We start from the raw sequence: 23,375 nt of genomic DNA, 5'->3' as shown, positions 1-23,375 counted from the left end.
CTATTTATATCAATTATTCGCATCATTGATTCTTTCTCTTCTCTTAGAACATATATAATTTTCTATTGTCTCGCTATTACGTTCTCGGTTGAACATCAATGAATAAGAATATATAACGGTTTACGTATGCATTACGTGATAAATATAACATCATGTGTTCATCGAGGCATATCGTTCTCGATCTTTGACGTAACGCACACCTCTCTGACAAATCGGTCCTGCCACGATTTTTCCGTGGAATATTTTACGAGTGCATCTCACGCGATGTTGAATTCGAAGGTTCAGCCTGATTCCGAGATACATACGTCATTTCTTTTATTTCATTTGTACTCTCTACGATCTTGATATGATATATATATATATATATATATATATATTGATATGTATATATCAACGCCCACACACTGATGCAGGAACTGATTACACTTGTGCACGTGTGAAGACATATCTATCGTCGCAGATATATATTTATCATAAACGATGGACGACTTGCCTAATGTTGAAAGTGTCTTCAATTGCGACTTTCGCGTCACCGATGCGGGTCGATAACGCAATGGCCGTGAAATCAGTCGGATATACGCACTCACATGTTTGAAATTGTACTATTTTATCAATTTATGTCTCACAGAATAGTATAATTTTGTTTTGAAAATAGTTGCGACCAATTTAATTCTACCGAAAATCCATGCTCGGATTGGATCGAATTGAATTTTCTTAGAAATAGAAATAAAAAACTCTTAGAAATCAAACAATCAGATTATTATATGTTATCATATATTTGCGATAAACCTTCTGTGATAAGAGTTTAAAGATGAGCAGATGAAAAAGATAAAACCTGAAAATTCGCTGAGAATATCTACGGTAAGATCGGAAATGAACTTAAAACTTTATTCTATAAAATTTTTCTGTCAGAATTAATTACTATGGTAATGCTACATGGAGAAAAAAGAAAATTTAGTCGTATAATTACTGTTTCAAAAATTACTTTAATAAAAGCTTACTTTAATAAAATTTTTTACTGTATATACGTAAATTGTATGACATTTTACTAAGTTTAACGAGAAAAAAGAACTGGTATATTAAAATTAAAATAAAATAAAATTGTCTATTAATAAGGAATAAATGTAGGTATACGGCAACAGTCGGTGCTAATCGATCTTTAAATATATATATATATATATATATATGAAAAATTGATGATATAAAGTAATGAAAAAAACCGCCATTATGTTACTTGCATTATTTAATTTAGATTAAATTTAGCAAAATCCGTAAAAAGAGATTTTTTTTTATCAAAAGGATCTCCTTGCAAAATTGCATGTTAATAATTAAAAAAATGTTAACTAGTTAAAAAATTATATATTTTCACAATTAAATGAAACGTTCAATAGAATTATAAAAGAATTTTAAAAGAGAAACAATTAACAAAAAAACATACTTGTCGATGAAAAAATATATTATTAGACCGAAATAATTATGATTTGCGTTTTATGTATGATCGCGTGATGTCGATGAGGCGATAATTAAGTAATTTCAGAAACGTGTTTACCAACGTGACAACCAACACGGTCAGCGAACGAAGTCGTTGAGTTGTCGAATAATAACGCCGACGTGTGGGCGTTCACGCACGTTATCTCGTAATCGTCAATCAGGAATACCAGATGACGTTTGAAGAGTCCCGCCGCCGTAAAATAGCGTAGAAGAGATATTTTTTCGCGCATAATTGCGTTCGTAAAAAATGGGAGAAAAACGGACGAAACCGACGAGTGTGACGCGTCGCGCGCAGTCGCTGATAAATTCTGCATTGTTAAATAAATATTGCCGTTGCTGCTTCCGGCCGGTAGTTTAGTGACACGCTAAATTACTTTCAGGCCCGTCACGGCACGCGCGTACATTGTCACTCGCATCCGACAAAACACATTGCGCATAATAAACGTGCCAAGTCCGGGAGGAGGGTAATCATCGACGGATTTCGACGCCACGTTGCTGACCAAATGATCCTTAGTAGATAAAACTATACGAATAGATCGATCGTATCAGCGAAGAGATAGAACTCGTTGTTTCTTATGCCGTCTCTCTCTCTCTCTCTCTCTCTCTCTCTCTCTCTCTCTCTCTCTCTCTCTCTCTCTCTCTCTCTCTCTCTCTCCTCTCTCTCTCCCCCCCTCTCTCTTTCTCAAGTCGCTCTCTTCAAATGCTCGACGATAACGAGAGTAATTGACAAAAACCAATAAACCGATCGATCATAAACAACAATACTCGTCGACTTGGAATTATCGTCATCCCGTGTATATACAATGCATGCGGGTAATAAATCTACGGCACGCCACGCAACGCGCGACGGCTGTCAGCGAACGGGTGCTGACATACAATTATTTAAATCACCTCGTAATGCGTGGTCTCGTCACCTTCATCAACGACGACACGAATAAGTCTATGCGGTAGACCGCAGCATCGTAAATCTTGCTCTCTTTTCAACTATGATTTTTCGCACGCACTTCGCGCCACACTGATTTACCTCTTATGTACATATTATGTATTTGTACTTTGCGTACTTTAATCCGAAATGAATGAGAACGCCCCATTCTCCCATTCGTTCACACCTTGCATACATTCGCGTGTTATCATCTCAGGTAACGCGCGATATTCATTCCGCCAAATATCCTGGAACTATTCCGAACGATTCAACCATGATCCAGGTCATTGCGGACGTCCGTAACATAATTGTCGCGATCGTCAGATAACCCAGATCGGCCGCCACGAATGGAATTCAATTATATCATTCTCGAACAATCGCGAAAAAGAGAAATTTGGCGCTCAGTTTAAGGAAAATGACGTACTTTTTATGGCAAGGGGTGATTCGGCCCGATTGCCGCCTTTTAACTTCGATTTTTTTTTTTACATTTTCTTGTTGCAACAAAAAAAATGTACACTTTTCTTTTTTGTACTTTAATTTAATCAACAATGCACATTTTTCCGCACGATCAGGTACAAGTGGCGATAGCTTAACCAAATATACAAGCGATAATATATAAGCTGATTGCAAAGAGAAAAAGAAATAATAAAAGAAATAAAAAGAAATAATAAAATAATAAAGAAAAAGAAATAATAATAGAAATAATAATAAAAATAATAAAAAATGTGTGTTTTTGGAAAATGTTGCAACTAAAAAATTCCTGCAAGAGTTGATTATTAAAATACAACACGTTGTTATCAAAGATAGCTGTAAAGAATCATTTCTTTGGAGAAACAATAATAAGATTCGAATAACGTAGATTAACGTATAGAATTATTAAAAGTGTGTAACTTGCTGTAATATAATCTCACATTATATTCTGATTACTTTCCTAATAATCACGATTCGGAATTTTGTTTACAGCGATATATTTTGTTAATTTTTTTGAAAATATTCTTTCGATATTATTGTTTTCCTTCAATCGTTGTATATCTCAATAAGCTTTGTTCTTGTTTACTTACATTTAGATTTACTGACTATTCGAAATATGATTTGCCGATCGTGTTTGGGGATGTGTGGTTTATTTCTAGTATATAATCAACGTTCTAGAAACCAGAATCTATTCCCAGGCTATCTCTTGAGGAAGCAAAGGAGGAAGAGAGGGGGAGAGAGAAAGAGAGAGAGAGAGAGAGAGAGAGAGAGAGAGAGAAATGAGAAACTATGCCAAACTGTAGAGTATATATAAGCGAATTATCATACCAACTTCAATGCCTCACTCTCCAAATTTTACTGACCGTAAAAATTACTACTTAACAAAGCTTTTCCAAATAATCTTTATCATGATTAAAATTTTTATCTTACGACAACAATAATTGCGTTTTCAATATAAAAAAACATCTCTATATTTTCAACAATATTATTATTTCTTTAATTTTAATTACGCATAAGTATGTAATAATTAGATATGAATAATATTTTTTATATAAAATTAAAAGTAGATATTTTTTATGAAATTGTAATGTATTTATTAAATCTAAAATACATTTATTTGCTTGCCACAAAAAAATACAATTTGTATACTTAAAAATTAAAAGATATTTAAAAAAGTGAGTTTTAGTATTTTACTTTTGGATTTTGAAATATTTCTTAAATTGTCTACTTTTTCTGCATTCAGACATTTAAAATATATCTTCATTTAAAAATTATAGCAACATTAATACTAGTTAGATATTCGCATGAAATCGTAATGGGATCAAATTATAAAATACCAAGCTATTTGTCACAAAAAATTTTAAATAATTTTTTTCTTTACATTAAATCAACTAATAACATTTATCTATTTTATCTATTTTTGTCCTGATTATATAAGTACGATATTTACATTATTTAAATTAACTATAATTTTAAATATTGTAATAAAATTTTTATTTGTATATATTTATAAAATTACAAAATTGTTAGTATAGTAAAAAAAACCGAGAAATGAGATAAACTCAAAATAATAATAATAAAACAAAAGATATATTTGAATATAATATTAAATTGCATAGATGAACAAATCTAAAATCTGATATTTTAATTTTAAATGCAATAAATAAATGCATGTAATTACAAATAAATTGCCGAAAAAATGATATGATAATTATTAAGTTTTTACTACATCAAAGACTGAATACAAAAATAAATACATGGGAAATTAAAAAGCCACTACGTTTTTCAATATTTTTTTCGATTGAAAATACATATTAATACAATTTTAAATAAAACTCAACAAAACAAGTGTAAATCATTTCCGTCTATTTTAATATAGCAAAGATTAAATGCGAATACTATATTGCATTTAGTACTTCGTATTTTTATACAAATATTAGTATAAACTGATTGGCTGATTACGTAAAAAATTTACAAATTAATTTTGGATACTTATAGGAAATATTTGGAATGTTTGGAAACCGATTGATTGTTGATGCGCTTTACTGTTTACGATATAATTTAATAGAATACTCCGGTTGCTATTTAATTGCTCCTCGATTTCCGTCTCCTGTGCTTCGGCAAATTAACCTTTGACCATACCATCTGATGATTTAAGCGAGTTTCGCGTGTCATTCACGTTTGCAAATTGCTCGTTGATGCGGCTCATGCGGTGGTATTCGTTGCCAAATGTTGACCAAACACGAACTTGATGGAATTTAAATGGAGCAAATACGGCAATATTAATTTTATGTTTATCTTATGTTTATTTAAAAATTTTTATTTCGAAAATTTTTAGATTGAAAATTAAAACAAAGCCGCATTCATGCAAACATTTTACAAATATATTCCATTTACAATCTTGCGAACAAGATTTTAACAAAATAGTAAAAAATACGGTCGACATACGATCTAAGTTCATCTAGTAAAACTGTAAAACAAATTCTACTGAATAGTAGCGCAATGTGTTGAAATTTTATATATATTCGCTGCTTTAAAATACTTCGAAATACTTCGGAAATATTTTTAATTATTTTTACCTAAATATTAAAATTTTATAGAATATCTAAAAAAATGTATTAGTGTTTCTAAAAGTTTAAAAGCAGCGAATTTAAAGCGCGAAAATATCGACCTGCGGGACACACAATAAATCTACAACACAAGTTGGTTTGATGCTTCTCTCTGATATTCCAAAAGAAGAAATTTTCCAGCGAGGACAATTTGCTTAGAAATCCGGAATAAATTCAGAGTTGTTACACATCGGTGCCGCTTATCGCCTTTATCGCAAAGAGAACTATACTATCATACCCCGAGCGTGAATCAACCTTTACGCTCATACCCCTCGATTCTCCCCTATGTTGCGTTTCTACCGTGTGTTCAACCACATAGCGAGACGCTATCGCCTTCTATATCCAAACTCCACGACAAGTGCGCCAAAGTAATCGAGTCAGGCCGCCATATGCCTTCGGTATGTATTCGATATATACGTACGTATGTGCATATGTATATAGATACATCATACATATGTATATTCAGCCTACGACACGCGATCGTAAGCATTGAACTTCTCGCGTGAAACATCAATGTTTCTTCTGCTAACGTTGGGACGTATGTTTCTTCGTTGTATTTGCAACGTTGTATGGTGCATCTAAATTCGCCCCGGACAGATGAAGATGAAGATTATACAGTCGGATTTTACAACGGAAAGTTGCGCGTAAGTATAGGCTGCGCATTTCAAATCAAGTTATCACTATCAATTTAGAAAGAGTGAAGTAACTTGGTCCGTTTCGCTCTCTCTTTCTAAAGTATCAATAGTAAGGACAAATATTAATCTTAGATATCATGACGCGCGATAAATCCTTTGCGTTCAAAAACTCTCCCTTCTTTCTTGCATTCTCCTTACATATATATATATATATATATTTTAATCTTTTTAATAAATTTATAATATGTGTACTTAAAGTTGACATTTAATTCCAACTTGGATTTATCACTTTTAGACTCTTTCAAGATTCAAGTTGAATAGCGATATAAATGTCAAAAAACTCTTCTTTTTATTTGAATTTTTTATTATTTTCTATATTTTCCTTTATGTGCGTATTAATTAAATTCATTAAGTTTTCTCTAACATACATCTTCTTCCCTACGCTTACATGCTTAATATCTTTTTGATTATATGGAAATTTATTTTAGTTAACACAATTAATCAATATAACCGAAATTCTTTTCCTTGTATTGATTTATATTTTAAAATTGTTTGTTTTTATTATCATCTTGGAATTTCTAATAACAATATACGATACGGTTTGTAATAAAATATGTTAATCACTACATTTTGCAGTTTCTAGAAATGAAGTTCAACGTATTTGTAAGAAAGTTCACGACGTTATAGTCTCACGAGGGGATTGCAATCCTTGATGGCGCGTCGAGTTGCGAAATAAAGAAACGAGGGTATAAGCAAGATATACCAGGAAATACATTTGCGCGTTGAGACTTTACGACAACGATAGAGAGTAAAGCTACGAAATAAGCGAAACTAGTTCCTTAACTATGCGACGAGACCATTGGTAATAAACTTCCGTGATCTAAATCATCTGCATTACGTACGTAAAACATTGTTCTTTGAATTCAAAAATAAAAATCGGAAACATATACATTATATTTTATATAAAATGATAGAAATTGCATTAAAAAAACTGAAAGAATTATTTGTAAAAATTCATCCAGACAGTGACTATTTATTTCTTTCAATATATATACACATATGAGGGAGAGAGAGAGAGAGAGAGAGAGAGAGAGAGAGAGAGAGAAAGAGAATTTTGATATATTATTTTTCAATAATATATTTTATATCAATTTATTGATATGGAATAATTTAATTAATGATTTCCAAATAAATTTAACTTACATGCACTTGATGATTTACAATAATAATTATAATAAGAAATAATAAGAAATTGTTAAATATAAAAAATAATCCTTTAATAAACTTATATTTACATAAAAATGAAATTTATGTGGTTAACATGCTATTTCAAATTTTACAACATATCATTTTAAAAGGTTAGAAATTTTTATTGCTACAAAATTCATTCCGTCTTTAAAAATAGTTGGAACCAAAGTCGCTTGTCTTTTAATTTTTCATTAGAAAAAGAAATATATGAAAAGTTTTCTTATGAAATTCATATGACATATTTAAAATATTCATCAAATTTTTATTACCATTTTCATAAAAGATTTAGATTTTTAACATATGATAGCACATTTCAAATCCTTTTCAATTTTTAAATTGCTTTCATTTTTAAAAATACATGTATACCGCATATCGCACGCGCGCACGAACGCACGCACGCACACATATACAAAATACTTTTTTACATATGTAAAATATTTTTGTATATTAATGTATAATAAAAATTTTTAAGTAATTAAAAGATAAGATTTTATTTCTTCAGCGCACGTCATCTATATTATCTTTAGCCTATATCCTGTACTCTATGAAATATTTATACAAAACTTAAGGAATAAAAGTCTTTTAATTTTTTTAGTCTTTAAATAATCTCTGATTTCGCATTTAGATCTCGTCTCAAATATATATTTAATTTAATATTATAAATATTTTTAAGGAAAAGATTGATTTTAAAGAGAAGCGAATAAAAAATGTTTAGATTAAACCTCTTTTTTTGATCTTCGAATGTATTATACTTTGATAAATTTTGTAAAAGATCGAGGATTATATTAAATGCACAATGAAATAAAATATAATAGTAATTGATAATTGTAACTGATAAACGTTTTGATTGCCTTCCCCCGCTCCTTCCTATCCATGACATATGAGACATCGTACTATCTCGTTCACCTTGATGTCCAAAGTTCCACCATTAGGAAATCCACCCCTCCCTCTCGATATACGGAATTTCTTCAAGAGGCAAAGAAAAACTCACCAAAATCGTCACGTGGTTAACTACGGTCCTCGTACAAGTATTCGCTGCCCGACGGATGGACGGACGGACGGACGCACCCTGGAACAATACACACTCCGGACCGGTCACATGTCAGAGCCTTTTCGTCGGATCGTATACAGGCGGCATATGCGCGGACTCGTTCATCCCCGCGACATCGGGCAGATCACACGTTGTAGACGGCCAGCCCAACCCGTCGCTTCTGCCGTTTCGGTGGTAGTCCCCCACCCCTTTCCTCCTCCTCCTCCTCCTCCTCCTCTTCTTCCTCTTCCACTACCTCTTCCTTCTTCGTCTCTTCTCTCTCTCTTTCTTCTCCACTTTCTCCTCCCTCCGCAGCTGGTTCGCGCATCGCTCCTTCTCCCTTTCACGAGAGCGCGAAACGCTCTCCTTTCACCCTCTCCTTTCCTCCTACTCCCTCCCGGCTCTCATCGGGTCGCCATCAGGACTTTACCCGATATCCAACGCCCCCGATGCGAGGGGGTAAAATCCATAAGACGCGCGTCTGCGCCCTCCATGCGCTTCTGTTCGCGATATAAGCGCCCTTCAACTGAAATGCAACGAACTACCCTTTGCACGAGATCTCGATGTATCCCGGAAGGAATACTAAGAGAGTGCAGTTTGAAATACAATTTTTATCATTTTTAATAAAGTTTAGAAAATATGCGCGACAGGTACAGGAAATTGATTCGAGATATTACACAATGATCAAGAAGAGATCATATTATCATTGTTTAGAATATTTTCTTAAATTTGCAAATAACAAATTAAATAAACAAAAATGCAAAATATTTTCAAAAGTTGAAAATTGTAAACCATAAATATTTTGTGTTGGAATAAAATAATGTTATTACAAATTGTTAAATTGTAAAATATTAATAATAATTAAGATAAAAAATTGTTAATTTTAGAAAAACAAAATTTTTTTAAAATAAGATTTATTCTCTTATGTATTTAATCAAAATTAAAAAAAGAAATTAAATAAATTAATTCAAAATTGTGCGTTTTTAAAAACTGTTATTTGACAATATTTAAAAATCTTCTTTTATTTGCAAAAATTGTTTATAATATGTATATAATTGTTTATAATTATTTATAATTTTAACAGCATAAAATAAAGTTTGAAAATTCTATATATATTGAAAATTATATAGTAAAAACTTTCTTATAATGTTTCTTTATATGTATATTATTTCTCATATATTTTCAAATTACATTTAGAATATACAAAATATATCTCATAATCATTTACGAATTATTTCATAAATAAATAAAATGCAATTAATATGAGTAGAAAAGTTCATTTGTATTATTTTACAATCTTTGTAATTATTAATAAAAAGTTAATTAATAAAAATCTGTAAATAATATTAACAGTCCTAATCTATATATATAAAATTGTTATATTGCTATACATCACAAATATTGCATAAAACAATATTTTAATTTATATTTTATAATCATGAAATATTTAATATCGTGAATTCTTCAAAAAAAATATTAACCTGAACAGATAAAATTATCTTTTCTATGCAAATATATGTATTTATTTGTTATAGAATGTTTTCCGTTTAACATAAGTTGACGTAAACGTCATTCTATCCTTTTTGCTTTCAACGAGTAACAAGTACACATAATACTTATGTCGACTTACTTCACTGAATGAAAAGAATTAATTAATTAAAGTATAATTTGATGTAGTTTGTGTTGTAAAATTATCCTTTTAAGAATCTATAAACAATTTCTGATTATTTATTATACGAATTATAAATTTTGAGCGATATGCTTTGCTTCCTAAAATATTCTTATAAATTTCTTTTTTTCCTATATAATTATAATAAAATAATTTTATAATATAGATTGTAATGTCACGGTTAGCAAACTAGAATTTTGAAACATAGATTTCATTGTTCTGATTGATTAATCAAACACTTCGAAGATTTATAAATGTTGAACAGATCACAATCAATGGCTGCATTCAAGAAAGAAAGTAATTATTATAAGATTCTTTATGATTGGTTCTTGTTTTTAATCCACTTATTCTAAATGTATAAATCAATCATATTAAAAAATTTTACAGTAATTGGTAAACTACTTTTTCTATGCACAGCCAATGATTGTATATTCAACAGAATATTTATCTTGCGATTATTGGAAGTTTTTATGTTTAAATTTTAGAGAGAAAGAAAAAGATTATTCCTTTAAATTTAAAAATATAATTCAATTTCAGCACAAAAACTTTCATCAATTGCAAAATAAACGTTATGTTAAACGTGGTAAATAGTTACGTTTCAATTTGAATAACACATATGGCAAGATTTAATCAAAAACGTTGATAAGTAGAAAAACAATCCCAGAGAATATTTTGATATTTATGACGTTTCACAGACATTTCACAAATTTTAAAACATCTTTTAGATTTTTTTAAATTATTATAGAAAAATGTTTCTTAAAGTCTACGTCTTATAGACATCTTATTTTTTAATTTTTTATGTCTTATAATTGTTTTATAGATGTTATTGAGACGCCTTATTTTTCGATTTTAGATATTTTCAAACGTCCATTCATGATGTTTGAAAAAGCAACCCATTGAAAACTCTCATTGAATATCGCTCATCGCTCATCGCTCGTTGCGTTCAGTGTGGGAGAGTCCTTAAGGAAATGTTGGACTTATCTGTATTATCGACGCAATAATTTTTGTATTGCTCCCATTTTTTATTAACTTTTTAAATGGAAATTCCTTCCCACAGTTAAAGTTTATGTATTAATATATGTTTAGCATATGAATTTCGTATCAAGAATGAAAAAAAATTTTCAAAATTTATCTTTTTTATCATTTGATACTTTAAAAATGGCGTCCATAGCTGTCAAATCGCGTCAATATTTGTTTTATATAAAAACTTTACAGTCTGTACCTACAAAACTGATATTGCAAGACTAGAAAATTACAAAGAAACAACATTGAGTTCTTAGAATTAAGCTAAATATCTAATGTAATGCAAAAAAGCAATACAAAAATTTGTTCATATGTGTATCATGTGTGTACAGAGATGTATATATAAGTGTATATATGTACACATAAATGTATCTATATGTTATGTTTAGATGTGCATATGTGTGCACGTTTTCTTCGGAGTTCGCTCGTCAGTCTAGAATCCCTTTAAGACATCTTATTGTCTTATAATGATTTATAACATTTTTCAGATGCTTTATATGACATTTTTTTTATATCTTATTCACAATAATTTTACATCACTGTAATTTTTAAAATAAAGAAAAACATAAAAATTTAATTTATATTAATTACTGTTAGTTTGTTTATTTTATATATACAGGTTTATTTTATATATACATATTTTTATATATGTTCTGCGAGACTTCTGCCACCGCTCATAAAAAAATAGATGGGACCGAGATGAACATAAAAGTTCCATACCATTTTGTGATAATCGCAATAATAATCAAGATAAGATCAATTGGATTTCGCCTTGTCTCAACTTCCTCTCGTGCGTTTGAAGTAAACAATTCCTCACGCGCTTATCAACGATCGCCGGGCGGAAGTATTTTACCGCGCGCTTGCATTTGCCGGTGGACCGACTTAATATGATGATTTTTAATAATTAATATCTCGATTATTATTGCGATATTACAAAATGGTATGGGATTTTTATGTTCATCTTGATCTCATCTATTTTTTTACGAGCGGTGGCAGAAGCTCTACAATAAGTACCAAATCGCGCCGGTCTGAGGAACGCGCGCCAGCCCTGATCGCTACGCACTTACGCACGCTCATTCGTTACTTTTAATCTGATCCACTGTAAAAACTACTCGTCGCACGCAATTTTGCTAAAGAAAAAAGTTGTTTCTTTTAGCATAAAGAATCACGTAGTGTACTCCAAATGCGGGAGTTTTAGGTGCATGGTCATGTAGTCCACTGGTCACGAAAAAGCAACTTTTGATTGATCCGCCATCTTTTGGCTATTCCCACTTATTTTTAAATACATTAACTATATTAATCTTAAATTGTAATATTATACTTTAAAAACATAAGCGTTTTAAAGATAATAAAATGTGTATATTTATAAAACTTTATTTTACATAATTATATTACCAATTTATTAATATAGTTCTTTTAATTTTAACGATTTTAAATTTATTTACTATTTGTTAATTTATCTTTTTTATTTATCTTTTTTTCGTTATTTATCTTTTTCAACACAAGAGCAAGAATTAATATAATATTATACTACTATTATATTACTGTTACACTATAATATTTTTAATTTTTTGACACACAATTGTCAAAATGATCTTCTGTGAAATCAATGATAGCTATTCACAAAGTTAGCGCAGCGAGAGAACCTATCGCGGGAAAATATCAACAATAAACTTCGAGAAAATTTTGAAAGATGCAAGTATCGATGTCATGCCTTTTTTTAGAAAGAATTATTATACATATTTATTATTATTATAAACAAACTTTATTACAATATAAAATAAAATTTAAGTAAAAAAATGAATTTTTTATATTGATTTATTACAATTAATTAATTTATGACTATATTTTGCAATTTTAGTATCTCTATTATTTAATAATATATTATCGCTTTCCACGTGTTTAATACACTTAAATCAATGCACATGCAAAGTAAAAATATCACTATTGGTTAGAGTGAGATGGTGTATATTTCTTTTTTTTTCGTAAGATTTAGCCAAAACATGACGGATCAGAGTCTCTGATTGGCGAATCAGAATCGTGGCCAATCTCTGATTGTAGTGTCTCTAGCCATGTCCTGTGTGCATCCAGCCCATGGTATAAGGAGATAAGATGTGCTCCTCATCAGATAGACCCAATTTGGATCCGGTTTGCGTAGATATGGCGTTGGAACAAGTCGCTTTCCATATTGGAAAATAATAGTAAAATAAATAAATTTGTGACTACGTGACATGTGATTTGATAATAGAGAATTTAATAATTATTAATGATAAAAGTCACAATAATCAATAGTCATAATAGTCAGTAGTTAATAGTCGCAAAGTCAGTAGTAATTCTCAATTAAATAAATTTGTAGCGTTGGTGAGGAGCGTCGTCCACTCTTGAAATTGTGACGGCGAAAAAGATTGGCCGCGGTGAGATTCAAACCTAAGTCCTCAGGTGTCCAAGACTGGCGCGCTACCACTGCGCTAGGTGGGCCATGGTTACTTTTTCGTAAATGTAATGCTTTGCTGGGTATTAGTTGTGTAAGCGGAGGAACCGCCACAAATTCATTAATTGTTCTTTCCTTATTTATACTATATTTTGAATATCGCGAGAAAAACGTTGATTGGCTGATATATTAATATAGTTGGCTACTTGTTTCATTATCCTTATTGATCCATCTTCATTTTCATGCACAAATGCACACCTTGTTTCTTTACACCATGAACCAGTTTTTAAGTGTCGGTCCACAATAAGTATTTAATCTTTAAGCCGTAAGAAATTAACCAATCATAGTCGATTATTCTTTTCATATTCGATTATAATTGGTCAATTTCTTACGTCTTAAAGCTTAAATCACTTATTGTGAACCAACACTAATAATATTTTGTCGATGACTATGATTACACTTTAAGGACCTAGGGCCAGTCTCATCAACTCTGGTTAGTTATTACTAACAGTACTCTGTTTAACTCTTAAGTTAAACAGCGGGTTAAATTTGAGAACTGCCAACTGCAAAAATAAAAACTTCATCATTTCTAATCTAATTTCTTGTTGTAAACACTTGTATTTATATTTCAAAGCATACATTTACATAATACTTATTTTGTTATAATTCACACTTTACACTTTCTCTTTGTCATGAATAGATTAGGAAGTACAAGACCAAGATTGATTTTGGATTTCTTGCTATTGGCAATTCTGCTGGCCAAATTAACAGGCCGATAACATTAACCGGAATTGGATGCTTTCCATTTAATGATACAAGTATCGTTCTATCTTTCTTGGCTTTCAATGATTAACAAGGACAAAATGACTTGTGTCGACTTGTGTCATTAAATGGAAAGCACTTATTGATGAGACTGGTCAAGATAAACTTGCATAGCAGCATAACAATATGTATAAGAAAAATTGTCCAATCGCATTTTACATGTGTCTTTATAGAAATGCAATTAAGTCATTTTCTTTATGCATATGGTTATGCTGCTATGCAAATTTGTCTGGATAGGCTCTAAGAGCCAGGACACACATTTTCTGCATTAGAACGCATTAGAAAATGAACCAATCATAATCCTCCATTTCTACCCTCAAAATAGAAATGAAAGATTCTAATTGGTTCATTTTCTTATGCGTAATGCATTATGCGTTAGTGCCAGTCCACAATAGATGATTTAAACTTCAAGAAATAAGAAATTGGCCAATCATAATCGAATATGAGAAAAATAATCGACTGTGATTGGTCAATTTCTTATGGCTTAAAGCTTAAATACCTATTGTGGACCGAGACTTATGAAGAGAAGTGTATGCTCCGACCCTTGTAAGAACGCAGTCACATCTAGTGATTTAGGGAATAGTCGTTATCCATTGTTATCCATCGTTATCGTATGTTCTTTTCTAATTACCCTTGATATCTTTTCTTCTTCTTTCTCTTTCTAGCATTCCATTTGCATATTCGTCTCGTTTCTAATGCAGATGGCTAGACATAGTGTCGCAATAGAAGAATAGACCTATATGTTCATTTATATTTCACGATATCTGTTCGGTATAAGAGGAATAGGAGCTCGGAAGTGTAAAGAACGTCGCAGAAACGAAAGCCGAGACAAGGCGAAATCCAATTGATCTTATCTCGCTTCGATGCCTGCGTTCGAAGCTTAAACGGTAAGAATTGACTCGTAAACAATCAAACAATTGAAAAGATGTATTCGCTAAGCCATCGTTAACGTGCTGTTCCTACGGCACGATCAATTATTCGGTGATTTCTCTTGCCAGTCACCGTATTACGTCATATGTATAGTTGCGTGTTGATATTGCAGCTTGAAGACGATAAATTGCGGATAATCATTTCGTTTGACTTCTGGAAGAATTGGAATCATGACTGATTCGTCTTTAAAAGGTAAGTAGAACTGCAACTGTTCGTCAGATGTTAGTTATATATTTTGCAAATCAATTTCAGACCGAACAATTGAGGCATTCTTTCTCATATTTTAGTGTAATTATTTATAGATTAGAGATAATCGTTTATATTCTTTTTTGTCATGTGTAATTTGATTATTTTATAGAGAATATTGAGACAGTGATAAATAAAGATGAGCAGTACGAGGTAATAGATGAATGCATGGAAACAGAAACATCTGAAATTGTACAAGATTCACAGGCAGAAATCACAATTTCTTCAAAGTCAGATGGTACTAAACAGGATCCCAAAACTAGCGCTGGTAAGATATAGAAAATTATTCTGATATTAGTATAAGTAGTAATATCAGAAAAGAAATTAGTATATAAATTAATATGTACTAATATGAAATTAATATATATGATTTTCTTTTAATAGCTATTTTTATCACCTGTTATTTTTATTTATAATTTTGGTCTGAATATTATTTTCTATATATGTGTACATCACTGAATTGTTATTCGTGTTAGTCTAAATACATTATTGTGATAAATATCATCACATGCTTTTGTGATCAAAAGGATAAGATGCCTGCCCTGTAAGCAGGAAATCCAAGTTCAATTCCTGGCTGAGGTGATATTTTTCGCAAAATAATTGTGGATTTTTATGACTGGTTTATGGTCAGGCCTTGTCATGGCACGCGCTTTCTCTTCTTATCCTCTTTTTATAAAACTAAAATCAAATATAATTAATATAATAAAGATAATAACTTAGAAATAACAAATAATAAACTTTTGTATTTGTAGAATATTACATATAATATTCTACAAATTATTAGATAATCCATATTTTAATAATTAATAGTCCTAAGTTCCAGTCTTGCAAACATAAATTTATATGTATTTCTTATTTACAATATTGATTGTTTATTATATTACAGATAATTTAAAATCTCATGATAAGAATACAAACAAATTGATTCCAATAAAAATGGAATATGATAAAGGATCAAACAACGATACAGATTTTACCGCTGATATTAGTTTTGATCAATTTGATGGACAAAGGGAGGTAACAGATGAAGATGTCCTGAATCATTTGGATGTGATAGAAAGTATTGAATTGGATCCTGAAACCTTTGGTGTGGATCAATGTATGAAGGAGACTAATGAAAGTTTTACAAAAGAAAGTGAACAGGAGCAAAATGAAAATGAAGTAACAATAATCGAAGAAGAATTTGTAGAGAAAAAGTGGTATGAAAGAAAGGTGTACAATTTTATATTTTTTAAATTAAATATATAAACATTTACGTAACAAACAGGTTATTTTATACAAAAAATTTATTTTTACAGCTTGTAGAAAAAGACACTCTTTTAAGAGAAAGATTGACAAAGTTAGCTCGAGTGTTAGCAGTTTCTTACCCTTCTTATGAAAGATGGTTACAAAGAATAGAGAAGATAGAAGGATCACCTATATGTAAAATAGATCCAGTTCGACGTTGTTCATTAAAAAAACCACATACCAATCGGTGGAAATTTCAATGTAAGTATAAAGAATATATATAAAGTATATAAATTTTTTTATATACTTTTTTGTTTTATATTTATATTTATTATATTTTGAAAAAAATCATGCATTATAAAAAGCAGGTAAGTTTATTCTTTTGATGATCATTTGATTTTCTATATACATATATATTTTTTGTCTTCTTTCTTTAGGATTTATAATTCATTTTTTAATATTGCCATTTATATACATTAGAGAATTGTAGTAGAATAATTGTAGTAGAATAATTTATATAGGAAGATAAATATAAATTTTTATTTAAGCAGAGATAATAACTTTTATTTTTTTATTTATGTATCTTTAATTTTATAATTTCTGTTTTATAATATAATTAAATTTTTTTGCGAAAGAATATATTATAAATAACATAATAAATAACACAATGAATATAAAACAAAAATATTTATACATAATACAATATATAGTAACATGGTGTGTATAGGCAAAAAAAAATATATATACGAATCTATAAAACAAGAGGGCAGCTCAGATTCTGACAAAAATTTCAAAACATTCTGGTATCTTGAACCAATGGGAATAGGGAATGTTAATATTGATGACACAACTGAGTTTCCATCTTTTGTGTTAAATGCTGTCAAGGTAAATTTATTATAAAATTATTTTTTTCTATATACAATTTTAAACAAAAAAAAGCTTTATGTGATTAATTTATATTTTCGATTTATGGATGCAATTTAAACTTAATTTAGAAAATATTTAGCTCTTGAATTACGCATGTATTTATGAACATTTTGCATCCTACAAAGGTTGGATGTAAAATATAAATAATTATGAGCAATAATCAGATTTATATATAAAATATAAAGAAATTATTAAAGAAATTATTTTATAATCCAAATTCTATTTAATATAATAAAAAAAATCTGTATAAGAAAGCTACTGATATTAAGGAAACGATCATATTTTAAGAGTCACAAATAATAAAATATGTGCATTATAAAAAGAGATATTTTTGATGGCGATATATTGAGTTTATATACTCTATAAATTTGTATATATGTACATATGTATATGTATATACATGTTATCTTACATCAAATTGGTCACTCCTGTATTTAAAATTATATTTAGCTAAGTATAACTTGTAAGATATTAAAATTTAGATTAAAGCTTCTAGTTGTCAGTGCCATGTGGCGATTTTGAAAAATGTCAAATAATGATCTTGATTTCATCGATTAAATAAAAAAGTTAATTTTTTCTTCATTCCTTATTTCCCATTTAATAAAAATAGTTAATAGCAAATAGTTACTTTTGTAATTTTGCATGCTGAATCCGAATTTTAATCAATGAATCGAAATCAATGTTATATAATATTTGAATTGGATGAAAAATGAACAAAATTGCCACTTTTGATATCTATTAATGAAAAGAAGAAAATATTGTTATGTTAAGAATGCTTTTTCCTCTTCTTCATTTAACATTTCTATGCTATAAAATTAATCATATTCTATACAAAAATACCATTTATCAGTTTCAATCAATTTTTAATGATTTTCTTATAAAAAGCTTTTTGTTTATATGAGGTTAAAACTGTGTAAGTTATTTTCCAAAAGAAGTAACTTATATTTCATTTGTAAAAAATGATGGATATTTGAATAAGGAAGTAATAAAAAAAAATTAATTTACTTTATTTAATCAATCAAATCAAGGTCATTATTTGATATTTTTCAAAACATTATATTTGAAAACTAAAAATTTTAACCTAAATTTTAATATCTTACAAAAATTACACTAGTTAAATTTTAGACAGAGGAATAGTTGATTTAACATGGAATGACCCATAAAGATATATATATTGATATATATATATGTATATATATATATATATATATATATATATATACATATATATATATATATATATTAATGGAAAGATTTTTGGAAATCCAATTGCAATAGAAGATTGCATTCATCAAAGTTAATGACAGAACAATAAATAAGAATAAAAAAGACAATAAATGATAAAATATACATATAACACTGATATGTATGAAATATGCATAAAATAAGAAAATACAGAAAAAAATATATGTAAATTTAATGTGCACATTAAATAATGCAATGTAAATAAAAAATGCATTTGAAAGCATAATAATTTCTGTCGTGTAAAATATGCAACATGATTTGATTAATAAATAAAATATATAAAAAATAAATATAAAATGTTAAAAAATATGGAATATTTATTTGATGTTATTGTTATTTGTAAAACGTAAGATAAATACCATACGCTTCCTAATATGTTAAGTGAAAACATACTTTTTAAAGAGAGAAAATATTTTTTTTAAGAGAGAAGATATGATTGTTGGATATACTGGCCATGATACTCATTAATAATCTGAATTATTTGTATCATATATGTGTATATGTAAGCATGTATGAATATATATGTATATATGATACAAATATCTGATTCTTGAAGATGTGTTTACAAACATCTGAAAAAAGAATTATATATTTAATTAACTTGGGAAATGTATGATTTAAATAAGCGTACGATATAAATAATAAATACAAAACTGGTGATAAATTTAAACAAATTTATACAAAGCAACGAGATTGTCTAATGTATGCATATATTCTTAATATCTACTGCAGATAATATGTTTGACCAAGAACCTAGATCCATATATGGATAGATGTACAAGTTTTTTAATTTATAAATATAAACTTGTAAAGAGATAAATTAATAATAATGATGAAAGAGAAAATATAACACTAGAGAGAGAAAAATAATTGATTTGATATCTTTACATTTAAACACAGTTATATAGTTTGTATACTTAATATATATGTACATACATATATGTATACACATGTCTACAAATAATATTAAAAATATATATGTATGTGATATAGATAAATAATCTTAATTTACAAAAAAGCTTGACATTAAATATAAATTATATGAAATTATAATTGTTAATTATTGACATATTAGATATTTGAAAATTTTCTTCAAACAACTATATCTTCAAATGAAGATTCTGAGGATCCATCGGACAATATGTCCATAGATGTTGATACAAAAAAAGATGCAGAACAAGATAGGAAACAACAATGGTTGTATTTGTTAGTACGTTGCAATAGTAAGGATGAGCTCATGCTTTTCGCAACTGGAAAAAATATCAGTCGCAATACTATGGATCAGTTGAAGCAGACATATGAGTTTGGTCTGGGAAAAGATTGTAATGTCAAGTCTCTTTATTGCAAATCAATAAACAAGTAAGAGCCCAACAAGATAAAGTACGCAACAAACAACAGAAATTTGCATACATCATTACATTTATTTCAGACGTGATGATAAAATTGTTACAACATTCTTAGTGGGAGCAGAAGCTCTAGACGAAATCGTGGGTAATCTAAAAGTGCAGCTTGCGCCAAAAACAAACTTTTGGTGTAATGCTGCCGGTGCATGGAACGTAGCTAAAACAGTTGCGGATATGCTTGCACCCACGCAAAAAATTACAGTGCTTGAAGTTGGTTGTGGAATCGGTGTAATTGGACTTACATTAGCATCTGTAAGTACTTGCGTAACTTACATAAAATTTATATGTAAGTAAACGCGCATTAAACGCGATCCAAATGGGACAATTGACATATCTAGTACCGTAATATGTCACGCGTTATGTATGTACATAATCGCAATATTACACAAATTAGCAGAATGAGTAATGTACTGTCATTGCATTATAACAGAAATGTCGAGAAGTGATAGGAATTGATTCACCTTCGGAAATAGAAGAAGCTGAAATGACGTGCGAATTGAATAACATTTACAACGCATCATTCATAATGGGATCTCCATCCGAAGTTGTAAATAAACTAAATTCTGCGCGTGATTTGCATAATAAAAATCGCGTAACTTATTGTATAATCAACGCGAGCACCAATATGGGTAGAGGTATGCAAAATCGATTTTTGTTAGTCGTTAATATTAATATTGTTGGCGATTTAATCAACAACATTAATTTAGCATTTCGACCACGACATATCTTGTAATAATAAAACTCTAAAGTTATGATATCTTTTAGCTATTGAAGTAATGACGTGCTTAAGAAAAATCAATTCTCTTCGACGTATCGTAATGGTCACTACGTTGACAAAACAATCAGTACGTGCAATATTAGAACTTGCACGGCCTATAGAAACTGGGCTAGGTCATCCGTTCATGCCAATTCGAGCATGTGTCGTCGATACATTGCCTACTGGACCTCATTTTGAGGTAGCTATTCTAATGGAACGTAGACTCATGCATAGGCTCACGCAACCGTGGTTCATCAAGATGTTGGAAGAAGAAAGCAAATCATTAGCTAATACTAAGGCTTTAGAGAAAATAATCAATAATGATAAAACTGAAGATGCTGATCCACGATTAAGAAAAAATCCATTAGCGAAACCTGAACTTGTAGAAAAAACCAAAATGATACTCTCGAAAAAGATAACTAAAGCAGTGAAAAGTGGTTCAGGTTCAGGTTCAAGTTCAGGTTCACCAGACAAAGGTAAAACAAAATTGAAGCAAGACCATTCGCCTGATATAATAGAAATAAAAAAAGTGTCTAAGAAAATTGAAAAGCCTGGATTTAAACCAGGACAACAGGGTAAGTTGAACGATATAAAACTAATAGTACACAATATTATTCTATACACCTAATCAATTTTTTTGTTAACTAGATGTTACAGCTAAGAAAAAGAATTGGTTTCATGAAAACTCAGCACTTCGCATCAATCCATTATTCGAGAAAAAAACAAGAGAGAATAAAGAACAAGTTGATTTAAGAGAAAAATTATTAAATAATCGAATTGACACAGATCTAATACAGAAAGTAAATGAAAGCCGAGAAATTCTTGAAGCAGCTAAAGAAAAGTTAAGTGGTCCATCTCCTACGGTTGACGCAACGACCGCCAAGGAATTAAAAAATGTATTAAGTTTGGTTCTTGATCAAACCAATAAACTTCAAACTCAATTGCCACGTTCAGTGTGGGATCGTATTGCGCCACCTGAGCCTGAGCCAAAGATTCAAGTAAAGAAAGAACTCGATGATGATCCTCTTTTAAAAGGTCGATTTGTGCAAGAAACCCGTGCTCAGGCTATCGTTATCACGGCACAAAATAAAGAATATTTAGAAACCAATGATACTAAATCAAAATTTAAAAAATATCACAACTTGGCACCACTTGAACCAGATAATGTAATGCCGGTATCGAAAAAATTTAAAGCCGACAATATGCCTCAAAAATCATTTGATAACAGAAATAGACAACAAAACCAAGATAATTCTTGGAATAGGAATAAAGGTTTTAATAGAAATCGTTGGAATAATACAGGATCAGTCAGGAAACCTGCTTCTCCAATGAAAAAGCAGGATTTGTCATTTAGACATCGAGAACCACCGTCGGATAGATTTTCACCAAAACGTCCGTTATTATCATCACCAAGGCGTCAATGTTCGCCGCCTAGAAGACATCTTTCACCGAATAAATCGTATCAAGCACGTGACTCTTCGCATCGAGAATATTCTCAAAGACGGCCAGTGTCGCCAGTAAGATTAATGGTATCTCCATCCGATGGTAGACATCATGTGTCTCCACCTAGACGTTCATTTTCACCGCTTAACCGAGCAATGTCTCCGCCAAGGCGATCTATGTCAGCTTCAAATCGGCCATTGTCGCCTGTGCGACGACATATATCGCCGTCGAGACCACAATTATCCCCGCCAAGACGACAAATGTCACCGATGGGATACGATTCGTCCATAAGACAGCTATCTCCAGAAAGGAGACCTATGTCGCCTATTGGCAGAATGATGTCTCCATCAAGATCAAGAGATATGATACCACCGCGCCATCAGTCATCTCCCATGAGATGCTTTTCACCACATCGGGTATCACATATACGTGGTGCATCACCCCCAAGGCGACAACAATCCCCGCCGAGACGCCAGGGCTCTCCACCCAATAGATTTGCGGACGAATGGGATATACCAAGTCGAGGAGCTATTGAACAGAGCAGCACTTGGCAACGGTCTGTTAACGAAAGACCAGAAAACGTTTGGCGTAACGAGAGGCAATCAACAACAAGTGAAAACTGGCAGACTTCATCTGATAATGATAGATATCGGAAGTTAATTAATCAAGACACATCCTGGAATATCAGAGATTCTTCGTCTCATGGAAACTTATGGAATGCAAAACAATCCACCGCAAAGCCCAATATGAAAGAATTATGGCAACCTTCGGATAATAGATGGGCTGGTTCATCTAGATCGGGAACTAGCGGCGAAAATTGGAATCGAGGCAACGAAAGCTTGGGTG

The 23,375-nt window shown here is 30.3% G+C and overlaps 1 protein-coding gene and 1 long non-coding RNA gene across 3 annotated transcripts in view; both read left to right on the top strand.

Moving 5' to 3' along the window:
• The first annotated feature begins 5,408 nt into the window (after positions 1-5,408).
• On the top strand, positions 5,409-7,435 carry LOC112552476 (uncharacterized). The gene is made up of 2 exons (XR_016138589.1): positions 5,409-6,137; positions 6,765-7,435. It is a non-coding gene; the product is annotated as an uncharacterized LOC112552476 (long non-coding RNA).
• Positions 7,436-14,848: 7,413 nt separating this feature from the next.
• LOC105425142 (uncharacterized) overlaps positions 14,849-23,375 on the top strand; it is a 9,449-nt gene continuing 922 nt past the window's right edge. Inside the window, exons 1-12 of one of the 2 annotated variants that reach the window (XM_011635750.2) lie at positions 14,849-14,962; positions 15,053-15,238; positions 15,394-15,473; positions 15,640-15,795; positions 16,414-16,739; positions 16,826-17,015; positions 17,482-17,639; positions 20,002-20,285; positions 20,356-20,581; positions 20,760-20,964; positions 21,095-21,661; positions 21,735-23,375. The exon at positions 21,735-23,375 is cut by the window's right edge and continues 922 nt beyond it. In XM_011635750.2, coding sequence (XP_011634052.2) covers positions 15,452-15,473; positions 15,640-15,795; positions 16,414-16,739; positions 16,826-17,015; positions 17,482-17,639; positions 20,002-20,285; positions 20,356-20,581; positions 20,760-20,964; positions 21,095-21,661; positions 21,735-23,375 — 3,775 coding nt within the window. In that variant the 5' untranslated portion in view covers positions 14,849-14,962; positions 15,053-15,238; positions 15,394-15,451. Of the gene's footprint in view, positions 15,239-15,393; positions 15,474-15,639; positions 15,796-16,413; positions 16,740-16,825; positions 17,016-17,481; positions 17,640-20,001; positions 20,286-20,355; positions 20,582-20,759; positions 20,965-21,094; positions 21,662-21,734 lie in introns of both variants that reach the window. The other variant, XM_089073718.1, reaches the window with a different exon arrangement.

Source organism: Pogonomyrmex barbatus, unplaced genomic scaffold (genome assembly GCF_055798465.1).
Source record: "Pogonomyrmex barbatus isolate J1 unplaced genomic scaffold, ASM5579846v1 scaffold15, whole genome shotgun sequence".
Classification (NCBI taxonomy): Eukaryota; Metazoa; Arthropoda; class Insecta; order Hymenoptera; family Formicidae; genus Pogonomyrmex; species Pogonomyrmex barbatus.
The sequence above is the reverse complement of the archived record's forward strand: the minus strand, read 5'-3'. Positions and strand labels throughout refer to the sequence as shown.